General features: G+C 51.9%; 1 protein-coding gene across 3 annotated transcripts in view; it reads right to left on the bottom strand.

Annotated features, from left to right (window-relative positions):
- Positions 1–4,589: 4,589 nt before the first annotated feature.
- SMAD3 (SMAD family member 3) overlaps positions 4,590–13,766 on the bottom strand; it is a 116,785-nt gene continuing 107,608 nt past the window's right edge. For all 3 annotated transcript variants that reach the window (XM_023654980.2, XM_070270062.1, XM_070270071.1), the window contains exons 8-9: positions 11,650–11,794; positions 4,590–9,176 (exon numbers count right to left, since the gene is read on the bottom strand). In XM_023654980.2, the coding sequence (XP_023510748.1) occupies positions 9,053–9,176; positions 11,650–11,794 (269 nt within the window). In that variant the 3' untranslated portion in view covers positions 4,590–9,052. The remainder of the gene's footprint in view (positions 9,177–11,649; positions 11,795–13,766) is intronic.

The raw sequence follows: 13,766 nt of genomic DNA on the forward strand, positions 1-13,766 counted from the left end.
CGAAGGAGCACATGGAGTGCCCCTTGCCCTGCCTTGGCCTGCCGTGGAAAACAGTCTTAGAAGAATCACTGTCTAAGGGTAAGATGAGAGCTCCGTGAACTATTCTGAGCTTGAGTGTCTGCTGATGCAAGGCTAAATTTAGCAAACATGTGTCTACTGGTCAGAGGTTCTGATTCATTGAACCTTCTGATTGATGGAGACTTCCAGAGAATGCTGTAACGAGTCAGAGTTGCCCTTCATCTCCCCCATTTGAAAATAGACATTTTAGCTATAGCATTCTGTCATTAAATACCAAATCTTATTAGAGGACCATAGGTGCAGAAAATGGAAAAAAATCTGGTCAAGTGTACCACCTTAGTACAGTATCGTTGGAAAACAACACCCTATTAACTTGCCCATAATTTGTATGTCTCATAGAAGTAGCACGCTGACTGTGCAGGGCAAAGCTCCAGTTTTGATTTGAATTCCACTTGGGGTTTAGTGTAGTAATCCATCCTTGCCCCTGTGGCATGTAAGCTCTTGCAGAAAGGGTCTTAGAACTAAGTTTCCTATTTGGGGCACTACCTGCGCCTGTTGGTGACATCAGAAGTCTTGCTCTTGGCGCAGATATCTTTATTCAGAGGTAAGTGTATACGTTACCGTTCCTCTAGTATAGGAAGTGTCTTGCTCGCTTCTGAGGTGTTTCTCTGGTTTGCAGAAGGAAGAATTAAGAAGAGGTCATAGGACCAGCATGGGTCTTTTGTTGGAGCACTACTGAGCCCATTCCAGCTCTTATTGGTTTATGGTCTACTTTGTTTCTTATTGGAAAAGTATTGATTCAAAACCTATGGGAATAAACAATTTTTTTCCTCTGAAACACTTTCATATCTGTGTGTATCTGTTGATAGACTCAAATGCTGCCTCCGCACAACTACAAATCTGGGAGGCACGACAAGGTCACAAAACCAACCTCCCTGGTTCTCTTCTGTGAAGGATGTGACCAGTCAATGCCTCTCCCCTTTCCCTTATCAACCAGTGGCTTCAGTGCCACAAAAATGTGGGCTCAGTGAGGCCTGGGCTGGGAACTTTATGGAAACAGCCACGTAACTGAGGAGAGAGAAGATTCTCTTCATTTGAAGCCCAAGGACACGTTCTCTATCAATACTGCTGCTCCAGGAAATTCTCAGGAAGTCGTTAATGGTGTTAGGAGGCCTCAAAGTTAAAGTTGAGACAAAGCAACTGTAACCTGTTCCTTCACCCTGGTGAGAGCTGAAACAGGGACTCAGGATCCAGCCAACACTGGTGGGGAACCTTCTGATGCCAGACTGCGCCAGGTATGGCAGAGGCTGCAGACTTGGGTAAGATGCAGGTTCTCTTCCTTAGGAGCTCATTGTCCAACTCAGGTGGGTGTAGGGGGCGAGCAAGACAAGGCCACAAAAGGTAGGGTGCCGGGCAGGATGTGAAGCGTGCCATGCCCAGCCTTAATTGCCAAGGGATTGAGCAGAGTAGGGTGGGAAGAGCATAAAGTACATCTTGGAGCACCGGTTCTCTAACTTGAGCCCACATCAGAATCGCCTGGAGGGCCCCACGCCAGGGTTTCTGGTTCAGGAGGTGGGGCCTGTGAACGTGCGTTTCTAATGTCCCAGGCAACAACTGATGCTGCTGACCTGGGACTAACCATTGACTTAGAGGAAGTGAGGCTTGAATTGAGCTATAAGGATGAGAGCTTGGGCAGACAGACGGGTGGAGGCAGCACGATTCTTAGTGATCAAAGGTATGGAGATAAACAAGGGGTTATGTTGGGAAAACCTAGTAGTCCAGTTAGAGAAATGGTGGTAGATAAGGATGGAGTGATGGTGGAGACAACCCTGAAGTACCACTTTGTGGAGCCTGTACCTACTCTGGGGGTAATCGAGGAGCTAAGGGGTTTAGAGCAGAAAAGACATCTAACCATAATTACATTCCAGGGAAATCTAGCAGTAGTATTAGACAAGGCCAGCTGATTAACACTGGCCAGCTGTGTTGAGAGGGATTTTGAGGCTAAGAGTGGACCCAGCACTATGATGAGTGGTTTTCACCCTGGATAGAGAAATAGAGAATGATGGTGATTCTCCCCTGTATTTGCCGTCTCTGGACTAGAGGGAGACAAATTAGGATACTGGAAAGGCTGTGATAAAGGGTAATCGGGAACTATATTTTGTTGGCATTCCTTCATATATAAGGACTTACTATTGGATGGCACAGTGGAAATTGATGCAAAAGATTGTAAGGTAGAATCTACTAGATATGGGCAGTAATTGATTGATTTATTCAGCAAAAGTATGTGATGGCCAAAAGCAGCTGGGCCCGTTAAGAAGACGTAAATCCTGCTTTCAAGGAACTCAGCCTAGAGGAGAGAGACACAGTTATCACACAGTTGAGGAGACTGTGGCGATAGAGGGATTCACAGAAGGCTTCTGGAGGAGATGCCAGAACCGAGCCTCAAAGCATTAGTGAAAGTCAGCCAGGTGAACTGGCAGTGTGTGGCAGAAAGGCCAGGGCAGCAGGTGCAGACTGGGGAGGGAGGAGTCGACATTCAAGCAGAGTAGTCATGGAGACAACTATGAGATGTGAGGAACTCCCCATACGTTGCTGGGTTGCAGAGAGCTAGACAAGGGCCAGATGGTAACGGTCAAGTGGTCCACGTTAAGGACCTTAGAATTTGTGCTGTGGACTGGGGGACCACCTGAGGTCAGGCAGCTCGTGGAGGCAGTGTGGATGATGCATTTATGGGAGAGCAGGCCAGAGGCTAGGACAGTGGTTAGGAAGCTGGTGCAGCTGTCCAGGTGCCCAAGGACCTGAATTGCAGGGCAGCGAGAGTGGAGACAACGGACAGATGGGACAGAGGTGAGGGAGTGGTGGACAACTGTGACTTCTGTAGCTGTAGGGTGTGTACATTGTTGAGGCAAAAATGGGGCTGAAGGCCAGAGGAGAGGAAGATTTAATAAAGGCAATGGTGAATTTTTTTCTTTTTGATAGGAAGACTGGCCCTGAGCTAACATCTGTGCCCATCTTCCTCTATTTTGTATGTGGGACGCCACCACAGCATGGCTTGAGTGGTGTAGGGCCATACCTGGGATCCGAACCCAGGAACCCAGGCTGCTGAAGTGGAGCTTGCTGAACTCAACCACTGTGCTACCAGGCCACCCCATAAATCCTGTTTTTTAAATTGTGAGTTTGAGGTACCTGTGGCACATCCCCGTACAGTAGCCAGCAGGCTGCCGGATACTTGTCTAAAGCTTGCGATTGGTATCTGGGCTGTAAATACTGTTTTGGGAGTCATTAGCATTTATGTGGTTTGAAATCCTGCGGGTAGATGAGCTCATTCAGGGAGGAATGTCAAGAGTACGTGTGGTGGTCTAGGATCACCACCCAGAAGGAGCAGGCAGCAGGAGCAGCTTGCGTGAGAGGGCCAGGGAGAACCGGCATGTTCAGGAAGCAGGGCCTTGGCAAAGGGGAGGTTTGATCCACCAGGGCAGCTGCAGCAGAGGTGATGGAGAGCAAGGAAAAGAATGCAGCAAGCTGCTCAGGAGTCGGAGAATGGGGGAGAGGCTACAGATAAACACTGGGAGTCGGAGAAGGGAGCCTGCTCAAGTGAGGTGGAAGATGATTCGGTCTGGGGGTGTTATGTCTTAGATCACGTTTAACAAGCAGCTGGAATTTAAAGTCGTGGAGCTCAAGGAATAGGTTGGCTTAGAGGTGCAGATCTGAGTCTTGTGCTGAGAAATACAGACAAGATAAAACCTTGGGGAAAGTTGCTTGGGGGGCAGGAGGGTAAAAATAGCTAAGAAGAATCACCAAGGTAGGAACTGGACACAGTTCCCGGAGGCCCACAGGTGCCGTGCCCGTGACACCTGCCTCCCTCCCGTGCCCGTCCGGGAGGTGTCTGGACTCCAGGGAGGTCCTTGGAAGGAAGACTGCTATAGAGCAGCCCAGCTAACAGACTGTTCCAGCCCCATTCCGCCCTCCTCCTTCCCCTAATTCTGTTTATTCATTCTAATCATCCCGTTTCTCAATCCACATTGGTGTAAGATTTAGCCAAGGAAACAATGTTGAAGTCCTTCGCCTTGGGAGTTTTGAATTTAAAATGAGTTTTCACAGGAGCTAACAAAGTCATCTGAGCTGGAAAGTGTGGAAACCTACTTATTTATGAATTTCAAGCTGCCCCTGTGCCTGTGGGAAGATGGGTCTGGTGGCATCCTGAAGGTCCAGGGCCTTCAAGTACAGGGGAAGTGAATGCACAATGACCAGGCACAGACGGTATCGAAGGGACTCATGTGGAGCTTAGGTGTGGGGAGTGAGCAAGCGAGATGCAGCCACTGCCAGACTGCTGACCTTTGCTCAGCTGACCCAGGGGCTCCTGCTTTCACTGAAGGACTGGCTTCCAGTGCGCGCTGCCCCTGGTGAGCGAATGAGGGAGGGGGGGCAGGTCTCAGAGGAGGCCGTGGCATCCTTCGTCCAAGTGCGCTTGGGCTCAGAGAGAGTTTCCTCTGGTGCCCAAATTCCAAAGGCCCTGGGACCCCGCGGGGCTCCCTTTTAACCTTCTCCCCACTCAGACATGGCAGCAATAATCAGACTGAGCTCCTGGCACAGGAGCTTTTCAATGATAAGTTTATTAGAAGGGCACTTACAGGGGGAAGAGAAGGAGAGAGGGGACACAAATCTTTAACAATAGGGGTACAATGCTTAAACGGGTGCTCTGCTCTTAAGATACAAAAGTTAGAAAAATCTAAAACACTATAAATACATACATGCTTTTTACAAAGGTATTAAAAGGTCAGGCTGGCTGAGAAGTGAAGGGAACCAACATCCTCCACGTTCCAGACCCCCCCTGGAACACACACCAAAACACGCTTCCCGAACAGGATGGCCGGGCTGCGAGAGCAGCAGTGAGGGCGAGGGGAGGCAGCTCCATCCGTCCATGCAAGGTCCTCACCCTCAGGAAGGGAGCGCTGCCTGGTTCAGAGGACCCCGTGGAAGGGCGTCTCTCTGACTCACAGCTGCCTGTTTTTACACGCCACTGTGAGTTTGGCCAGCCTGGGTTGGTTTCTGGATGCTGAGCCAAAAAGCCACTGTACCCTCAACCAGCATTCTCTTCCCAGCCACTGTCCGTGGGAGGAGACCTTTCCAACTTTCTTCAAAAAATTAAATAGTTATGTCTTGAATGGTTTTAAGAAATTATTACATAAATATAAAAACACCAGAATGCTAGAGTGTACATTACTTCAGCATAAAAAAAAATCAATTACAGAATCACTGAGAGAACATCTCGATCCAGTTTACACGATAGCCGAGTTTTTTAATCTGATAGCTGTGTTTCTGAAAAGTTGCCTGTATAGCAAGTCATTCCCCACTCACTCCTTCCAAACCAGAGACGCCTCGCCTTTTTCGATCCATGTCCCTTTGTGTACATTGTTCTGCTTTCCCACCCACTTGAGGAGTAGTTGATACTCCTTAAAAGACTGTTACTTGAAGGCGTTCTAGAAGGGAACACTTATACCACACAAAGAAAAATGGTACAACATAGCTGTGTTGAGGTTTTTTCCCTAGATTTGGGGAAAACTCGCAACTCTGCCACTTAAAGTCACACAGTAAGACACAGGGTCCGGAACTAAACTCGTGCCCTCTCTCGCTCCTGGTAACCCCCGTGGTTAACAGTCCCACGAAAAGCATGCAGATTCCTTTCCCTCGCTTTCCTTTTAAGGAGTACGAGAGGGGTCTAACGTGAGCTCCGGCCCAGCAGAAACCATCATGGAGCCTCCAAAAGGGCAGCTCGAGGCTCAGAATGAAATCAGATCCCCGCCTTCTCCCCAGACTACGCGCACACATGCACGACAGGCACACATTACTTAAAGAAAACCTTTTTCTGTGGTTTGAGTAAAAGCATTTAGCCCTGGAATATGTCCAAACTCTAGGAAGCCAAGGGGAGATGGAGAAAAACAAACTAAGCACGAGATATGTGCTACAGCTCATTCCAATACATTAACAAGGATTTAAAAAAATAATCACCACGGTCAATAAAAAAATACAACCCCGACAACATAAGGACAATGGAGAAGTCTGCCAGCAGCCTTGCCCTCATGTGTATTCTTCCCAGATAAGAGTCAAAGTCCCCGCTCCTGACTCTCGGCTTGTCTCAAAATGTCAGACCTACAGCCTGCCAGGAAGGTGGCCAACTGAGATGACGTTCCAGCTCAGGCCTGTAACCCGAACCCGCTGGGGCAGCTACCTAGGTTAGGGCTGGAAGGATCTAAGTTACTAAATAGAGTTAGGGAGGGGGAGGGGAGAGGAAGGGAATCGAGGTTGGCTCCCGGGGCGGCACTGGGGCCGGGACCTGGCCCGTGCTAGCTGCTCTTGGGTCAGTGTCAGCACAAGCCACAAGGCGAAGGGGCCTGGCGGGGAGCCTGGGCCGGGGGAACAGCGCACGGAGTGTAGCTGGACAACTACACTTAAAACTGCTCTCCAGCGCCTACTGTCACCCCTCTAGAGCCGCCCTTGTTTCCTTATGCCCCTTTCAAGTGTCCTTTAAAAAGCTTTAATGTATAAATGCCTTTCATACAACAGGATTTTAAAACTAGTTTTGTGACTTAAAGAAAGGACACTGTTATCACTCATGCCCCAAGGCGCCCGCACTGCCTCTCTGATGGGAGTGGCACCAGGTCTGAACCTTTAGGTGTGACCGAATTTATTTTCAGTGGTGCCAAAGGTGGGCCTACCTACATTTTCCTCATCCATCCTCCTCCAGCAGTCTAGTCTATAAAGAAAAAGGGCCAAGTAAGTAGCTTTTGGAAAAAACACAAAATTCAAACTTCCCACTTCCTAGAAGTAGCCTTCCGCTCTGAGCACTGAGGGTTCTAAGACACCATCCGAACATAGCAGGACGTGACCGCTGGATCACCAAAATGGGGCTGTACCTGAAGCCAGTTCCCAAGTACCTGGAAGACGGCTGTGTGCCACAGGAAGCCCACCTTGGGGAGCATGTAGCAGGTGGAGAATGCAGGCCCTCTGAGACCACTGCCCAATGCTTTTAGGAGGGGCACCATGACTGCTCCAGCAGAGGCCGAAAGGGAACAATTCATACCACGACTGAGACCTGACGGGGAGCAGGAATGCACACCCAGGAGGTTCAGGCAGCCTCCTGTGCCTGTGAGCAGCAATCCACAGATCATTTCATCCCAGGCAAAAGCTTCAGCCTTGCAGTATTTCACCATCTCAGGCGGAGTGAGGGGTTCTGCGTTGTCTCTGGGTTCTGTGTCAGCAGTCCTGCAAGAAGACTAGCACAGGGCGGTCAAGGTGCTCTTCCCGTCCTCCTGTGTCCTCAGGAGGCTTGGCAAGCAGCTCTCCTACCTAGACACCTCCAGGCTAGAGCTTCAGCAGTGTAGGATCCTGCCAGTGAGGCACCAGGACGCCCCCAACATCTCCATATAGCATCAGAAATGTCATCACATTTGAGGTTTATACCTGCCCAAAGTATCCACTTTCATCACCTGGAATAAGACAGGACTTCCATAGGAAATCCCTTTCTTTTTCCTGGCAGAAATCCATGACAAAATATGGAATAAGTCATTTCACACAAAAAACAGCAGCAAAGAATAAAGTACCAATTGCAAGTGGCAATTCTGTCTGCTGTATTCTGCAAAAGGCCAAAGGCGAGGGCTCTGATTTTTTTTTCCAGTTGAAATAATTTATAAGAGTTATCTCACTAACTGCCACTGGGAACAGTACTTATTACACGACAGGCCCGCTATAGTTGTTGCTGAATATCCTCTACTGTGAGCCAGATAATTTCGGATCCCGGGGGAAGATGACAGGGCTCTCTGCACCAAGCCTGCAATTTTCAAAGGTGTAAAAAATTTTCAATAGCCCTTTTCCTTTGCCTATGTTGGCCTGAGATTTTTCCCTTCTGGTGAATTTGCTTCATAATTTCAGCTTCCAAGAGTGCTGGCAGGTGTCTTCTCAACAAAACCTGGAAAAGCTTCACCTCGGGAGGGCAGTTGCTGGGTCCCACTCTGGTTTCCCAGTCAATGCGCCAAGCCAGGATTTTTTTGTTTTTAATATAAAACAAACATTTAAAAGAGCATGTGATAAAGTCCATTTAATTAATGCAACTGACTACGTAAACCAATATAGCCGAATGCATGAGAAACAGGGTGAGGTCTCGCAGACACCTGGAGACCCTGCGATGCGGTGCCGCCCTAGCCCAAACACCCTCACGTGGCAGCTGCCTCCTGCTTCATGTGACTATTTCACGTCATTCAAATCTCTCTGAGATTAACGTGATAATATAAACTACACTGTATACACACTGAGCCTCAGCAGATGCTTCCAACTGTTCAAAGTGAGAAAGGACAAACTTAAGAGTGTTTTTAAAGGGGTGTCGCTCACCAGCTTTTCCCCACTGTCCCCGTGTGCACGTTCTGAACACACCACTCACACCAGTCAGGATACTCTGAGAAGGGAGGAGAGAGACGAGCCCCCTCCCTACCCCACCACGTCAGTCCGGCTCCGGGGTGCAGGGTGCGGGTGTGTGGGACGGCCGGGGCTCGGGAATGTTCGGTTGAAGAGGCTGTTCTCAAAAGCGCCAGAGTGCTGGGCATGAGGTTTGCTCAAACCCCTAGAGGCTGTTACCCGCCTAAAACACTCCAGGTGAATTCACACTCCGCTCCTGAACAGAGCGCCATCTCCTGCTGGACAGTGACATCCCAGTTGCTGTCATTAAAAAAGAAGAGGGCTGGGGGGAGGGGACAGATGGCGAAATACTACCTGTTTGCTCCAGACACCAGAGCAGAAGCCATTTCTTGCCCTTCCAACTGGGGCCAAAGGGCCAAGGTGTTCAGCAGACATAGCTGTTCATAAACTCCATCTCTGAGTTTGCTTCTGTATTTTGGAAAACAGGTTGGTGCCGCTTTGGTTGAGGGAGAAAAATTTCTTCTTCCTTGATGACAGTGAGTTGCGTTCTGATTTTCTCCACCTCCTACTTGGCCATTTTCCCCAACCCGCCCTCCCCCACCCTCCCCCTTCACACCCAATGTCTCTAAGACACGCTGGAACAGCGGATACTTGGGGAGCCCATCTGGGTGAGGACCTTGTCAAGCCACTGCAAAGGCCCATTCAGGTGCAGCTCGATCCAGCAGGGGGTGCTGGTCACTGTCTGTCTCCTGCAAGACACAGGAAAATAGGTGGGTGGGGGACTTAAAAAATGTCCAGAAGAACACATAGACAAGTAAGAACACCTTTTCCTGCTTTGGTGACAGTTGTCTTCTCAGAGCCAAAGAGCGGTCTCCTGCCTTGCTAGATCCGGCCCCAGAGGAGGTGCCAGGCTGAACTCCTCCAATCAGGAAGAGCTTTGAGTAAGGCAGGTTCTCCCACGGGGAAGGAGGTGGCCCTCAAAGAATTAAACATGTAAGGCAAATTCCAGGTAGCCCAGAGGCCCACCGGTTGCCGTGATCAGCCCCCCGACGGAGACCCTCCGGCCTGAGCAAAGGTCTCCCTGGATCCTGTCCGTCCCGAGCGGCACCTACAGCTCCCCCCTCCAGCCCCGGGCCGGCCCCAGCAGCCCGCGATGACGCGTGTCTGTCTGATCGAGGGGTGTTTTTTACAAAGCGCCGACAGAGTCCACATGCCGTCGGTTCCCAATGGCTAATATAATTCCCATCTATGGCCTTATTTTGGAAAATCTTACAAGCAGAGCGAGCCATGGAACAATTACTGGAAAAAACCAAGGCACACCACACGTTTCTTTTCCCCAAAGCACTTTGTCTAACTTCAGGCTGGTTGATGACGCAGCTCGCAGGCAAGCTCCCAGGGCTATCTGCTGAGGCCGGAGGCGCCGGTGCCAGCTGGAGGTGAGAGACCTAGGCCCGGGGCCCCGCTTTCGGCCACCTCACAGACAGAAAGGATGAAACCTTACTCTCCTTGGCCCGAGAGGCAGGAGGAGGGCAAGACTGTTCTGGGAAGGGGCCGCACCCACCAGTGAGGCTGTTCTGCAGTGCTGCCAGGTGGCGGGGACGTGGTGGGCCGCCCAGGACTGGGTCTGCTGGCAGCCTGTCCAGCGTGGTGATACGGGGCCCCCACCGAGGCTTCTGCCACCAAGGGGCCTCTCCCCAGCTCTTGAAGCTGGAGGGCTGCGATGCCGCACCAGGTTGAGGGCCGCTGGCCCGAGGATACCGCCCTCCTTACTTGGCTGACACTTCGCCCAAGTGGAGGGCTAGACATGGGCTTGTGCGCTCGGCCTTGGGTGCCCGCCCGATCTGGGGTCCCAGAGCATGGCCCCCCGGACTGCAGTGTGAGTGTAAGAAAAGCAAAGGGACCTCCCCCTGGCTCTTTTCTGTTGGGGTCCATCTTTAAATGTTTCCCTTCCCTACTCAAAAAATATTAATTGTCTAACCTTTCAACTCTTGTCCCCTAAAATGATTCCAGCCCGGGCTAAAAGGTGGGCTAGAACTTCCCTCGGGCTGCGCCTTTCGGCCCGGGCTCATCTCCTCAGGCCGTCATAACCGGGTTCTCCTGACGTCTGGCCTCTGATTGCTCAACTGGTCACTCACCCCGGATCTCAGAGAGACCCCACAGACCAAGGTGCTGTGTTGTCCAGCACCGCAGAGCAGACAGGGAACAGCAGCTCAAATACGGTAAATGGAAGAAGAGGATTTCATGGAGCGAAATCCTCTAATGAGAATCTGACTTTCCATAAGTCATGCTCATCTGGATTTCATCATGAACGGTGGCCCAGAGCCAACACTGAAATGGGTTTGGCCCGGGTGCAGAATGACTGCACAACAACACGGATTCCAAACATCTGGAAAAGTGAAGAGATGGGGAGAGCAGCTCGCAAGGCGCTGGCCCCGGCTGACGTGTGGTACCTCTGCGTTCCGCAGGGAGTGGGGCTGGGCGGGGGGCAGCAGGACGGGCACGTGGCCCTGCCTCTCAGGGAACTCCCGTCCAGGCATGGAAAGAAAAGGGACTGGCTTCTCTAAGCCCAACCAGAGTGGTCTGAGAGATTCGACAGAGCAGACCAGGCAGGCACCTGGTCAATGCCGTGTTTAAACCAATACCTGAAACTCTGAACAAAATCGTTTTTCTGAGCAAGTAAACTCTGTTCCTTTATGACTGCCCCAAATCTCCTCCCTTCCCTGCTTCTCAGTGTTAGCCGCCTAGATCCTCAGGGTCCCCCAAGTCAGTGATGGAGCCACAGAGGAGGGCAGGACCAAGGAGACAAAGACTTAACTCCCTGGAGAGGGTTGTCCCAACACCTGCCCCAAATGAGCCCCGAGGAAGCAGCCACGAGGGCACAGCTCTAGGCTCAGCTTTTCCACTCACGATGTGACTTCAAGCAAGTCACTTTCTCTCCCTGGGCCTTAGTTCCTCATCCACACACAGAGGAGGATGCCAATGTCCCCACCCAGGGCTGTGCTGGATAAAATGGAACAAACGTGTCCACAGCAGTGGAGAAAGCATGAAGCGCTGGGTGAGCAAGTGAGGCACGGCCCCCCCAGCTTGCCAGGCCGACCCTCTCTGATCCCTGGTCTCTCGGCTCTTGGGGGGGAGGGCTGGCCTAGCTCATCTCTGAGGAGCCCCTGCTCTGCGGAGTCACCTGTAGGGGGATACCCGTGACACATGGCACCCAGACCTGACCTGTATTCTGCTCCCCAGCCTTTGACGAAGCTCATGCGGATGGTGCACATTCGTGTCAACTGGTAGACGGCCTCGAAGCCCTGGTTGACTGACTGCGCCAGGAGGGCTGCAAACTCCTGGTTGTTGAAGATCTTCAGGTTGCATCCTGCCAAGAGAAGAAAAACAGCGCTTGTGGGGACGAACGTCACATGTGTCCAGTGCTCCCCTTCTGGCTCAAGCCATCCCTGCATCACCCAGAATGGTGTAACCCACACAGCTGAAGTGTCACGTGGTCCATCTACACACTGGCCACGCACTGCACGCTCAGCACCATGCTAGGGACGGGCCCACTCAGGCCCTGCCCCTGAAGCCACCACCACCTCAGTGGGGAGACGCAGCTGACGTACGTGAGGGGGAGAATTAAACACTGGCCTGTGAGCGCCAGCTCCCGGCGCTGTGGGAAGGCTGAGGGCGACTGTGAAGTCGGCCACTGAGAACAAGGGAGATGGTTTGGAGAGGTGGGCCTTGCTCTGGACCAAGGGGCCCAGGCAGGACTCCAGGGAACAGAAACACAAGGGACCCAAGCTGAATGCCCACAGCTGATCACCTGCCGAACACGAGGCCTTGCCATTCGACAGAGGGCGTGCCGGCAGAGACAGGCCGGCTGAAAGGCTACGCGGCCCGCCATCCTGACGGGAAGCTCAGCAGAGGAGCCCGGGGCACCTTGCACCTGGGCTCCTCTGATAAAGCCGTCTTGTGCTGGGGCCAGGACGGAGCGAGAGGGCTGGGCCACGTTTTGGCCTCTGGACACAAGGCTGGGTCGGGGTGACTTTCGCAGCAACGTGAAGGTGTGTGTCCAACTCTCCAAGCCGTAAAACTAGAGACAGGCACGAATAAAGTCCCTAATAAATCTCTTGTTTGAAGTCCTGCTGCCCGAGTGCCAGGAGTGTGTCAACCAGAAAAACAGAGACAAAAGCACACGCCGGAAACGCCCAGGAGGTGAGCTGAGGAGATATCTATCAACCGGCCAACGCTGGCGGCTCCTCCTCCAGCCGTGTGACTCTGGGCTGGTCACTTTCTCTCTGTAGGCCTGTGTCCCCTTTGTAAAACGAGAGGCTGGCCTTGGAGGGCCTCCTGGCGATGACACTCCATGAGCTAACAAATACCACCATGGCCAATTCAGCCCTCACCAGAAAGACAGGGCAGGGCTGGGGAAGGGCGGGGCAGAACGCCAACACGGCAACTAAGCTTCCTCTTCTCGTTCTCCCCAAGGGGAAGTGTGGGGAAGCAGGGCCGAACGTGGGCTCCGGCCCCCAGCTGAGCCAAGAAGCAGAGAAGCGCTAGAGTCACAGGTTACATAGTCAGTTCTAGGCTCATCCTGGCTCAGCCATTTACTAGCTGTGTGTCCTTGGGCAGACGGCTTTACCTCTCTGAACTCATCTCCTCAACATGCCTCCTCACCTGAACAGCCAGAACAACAGGAGAGGACCAAGTGAGATCAAAGATATAAATGTACTCTGTAAACAAGACCACACGATGCTCTGGAAATGGAGAGCACTGTTCATCATTTCAGACTTTCTGCTTTCTTAAGTTGACGCTGTGCATGGGCCACTGCTCCACTATCATCTGCCACTTAGCAGGCAGGAAAAGACACGTCACATGTGTGCCACGGTCAACGGCCTGACCCAGGCCACACACTCTACCAGCCCGTCACAGTCCGTGTTCTGTGGGCTCAAGCTCAGTGGCTGCGCGTCTGTGAGAAGTGGGCTTGGGCTGGGCCCTGGTGCCCTGGTTTTCTAAGTAGAGGCCTTAGGTGGGATGAGCCTCCCACCTGGCCTTCTGCCTTGGCCTGGTCCCATCTGAGCTACCCTCTGAGGTGCAGTCTGACATCCCTTCTTGGTGTGGATTCATCAGCCCTGCTCAGAAAACCCTCAGCAGTCCCCCAGAATACAGTCACACGCTGCACAACGACGTTTCAGTCAATGACGGACTGCACGTACGATGGTGGCCCCATAAGATTAGTACCGTACCACCTAGGCGTGTTGTAGGCTACACCATCCAGGTTTGTGTAAGGACACTCTATGCTCACACAACGATGAAATCGCCTAACGATGCATTTCTCAGAACACATCCCTGTC

This window comes from Equus caballus, chromosome 1, assembly GCF_041296265.1.
Source record: "Equus caballus isolate H_3958 breed thoroughbred chromosome 1, TB-T2T, whole genome shotgun sequence".
Lineage (NCBI taxonomy): Eukaryota > Metazoa > Chordata > Mammalia > Perissodactyla > Equidae > Equus > Equus caballus.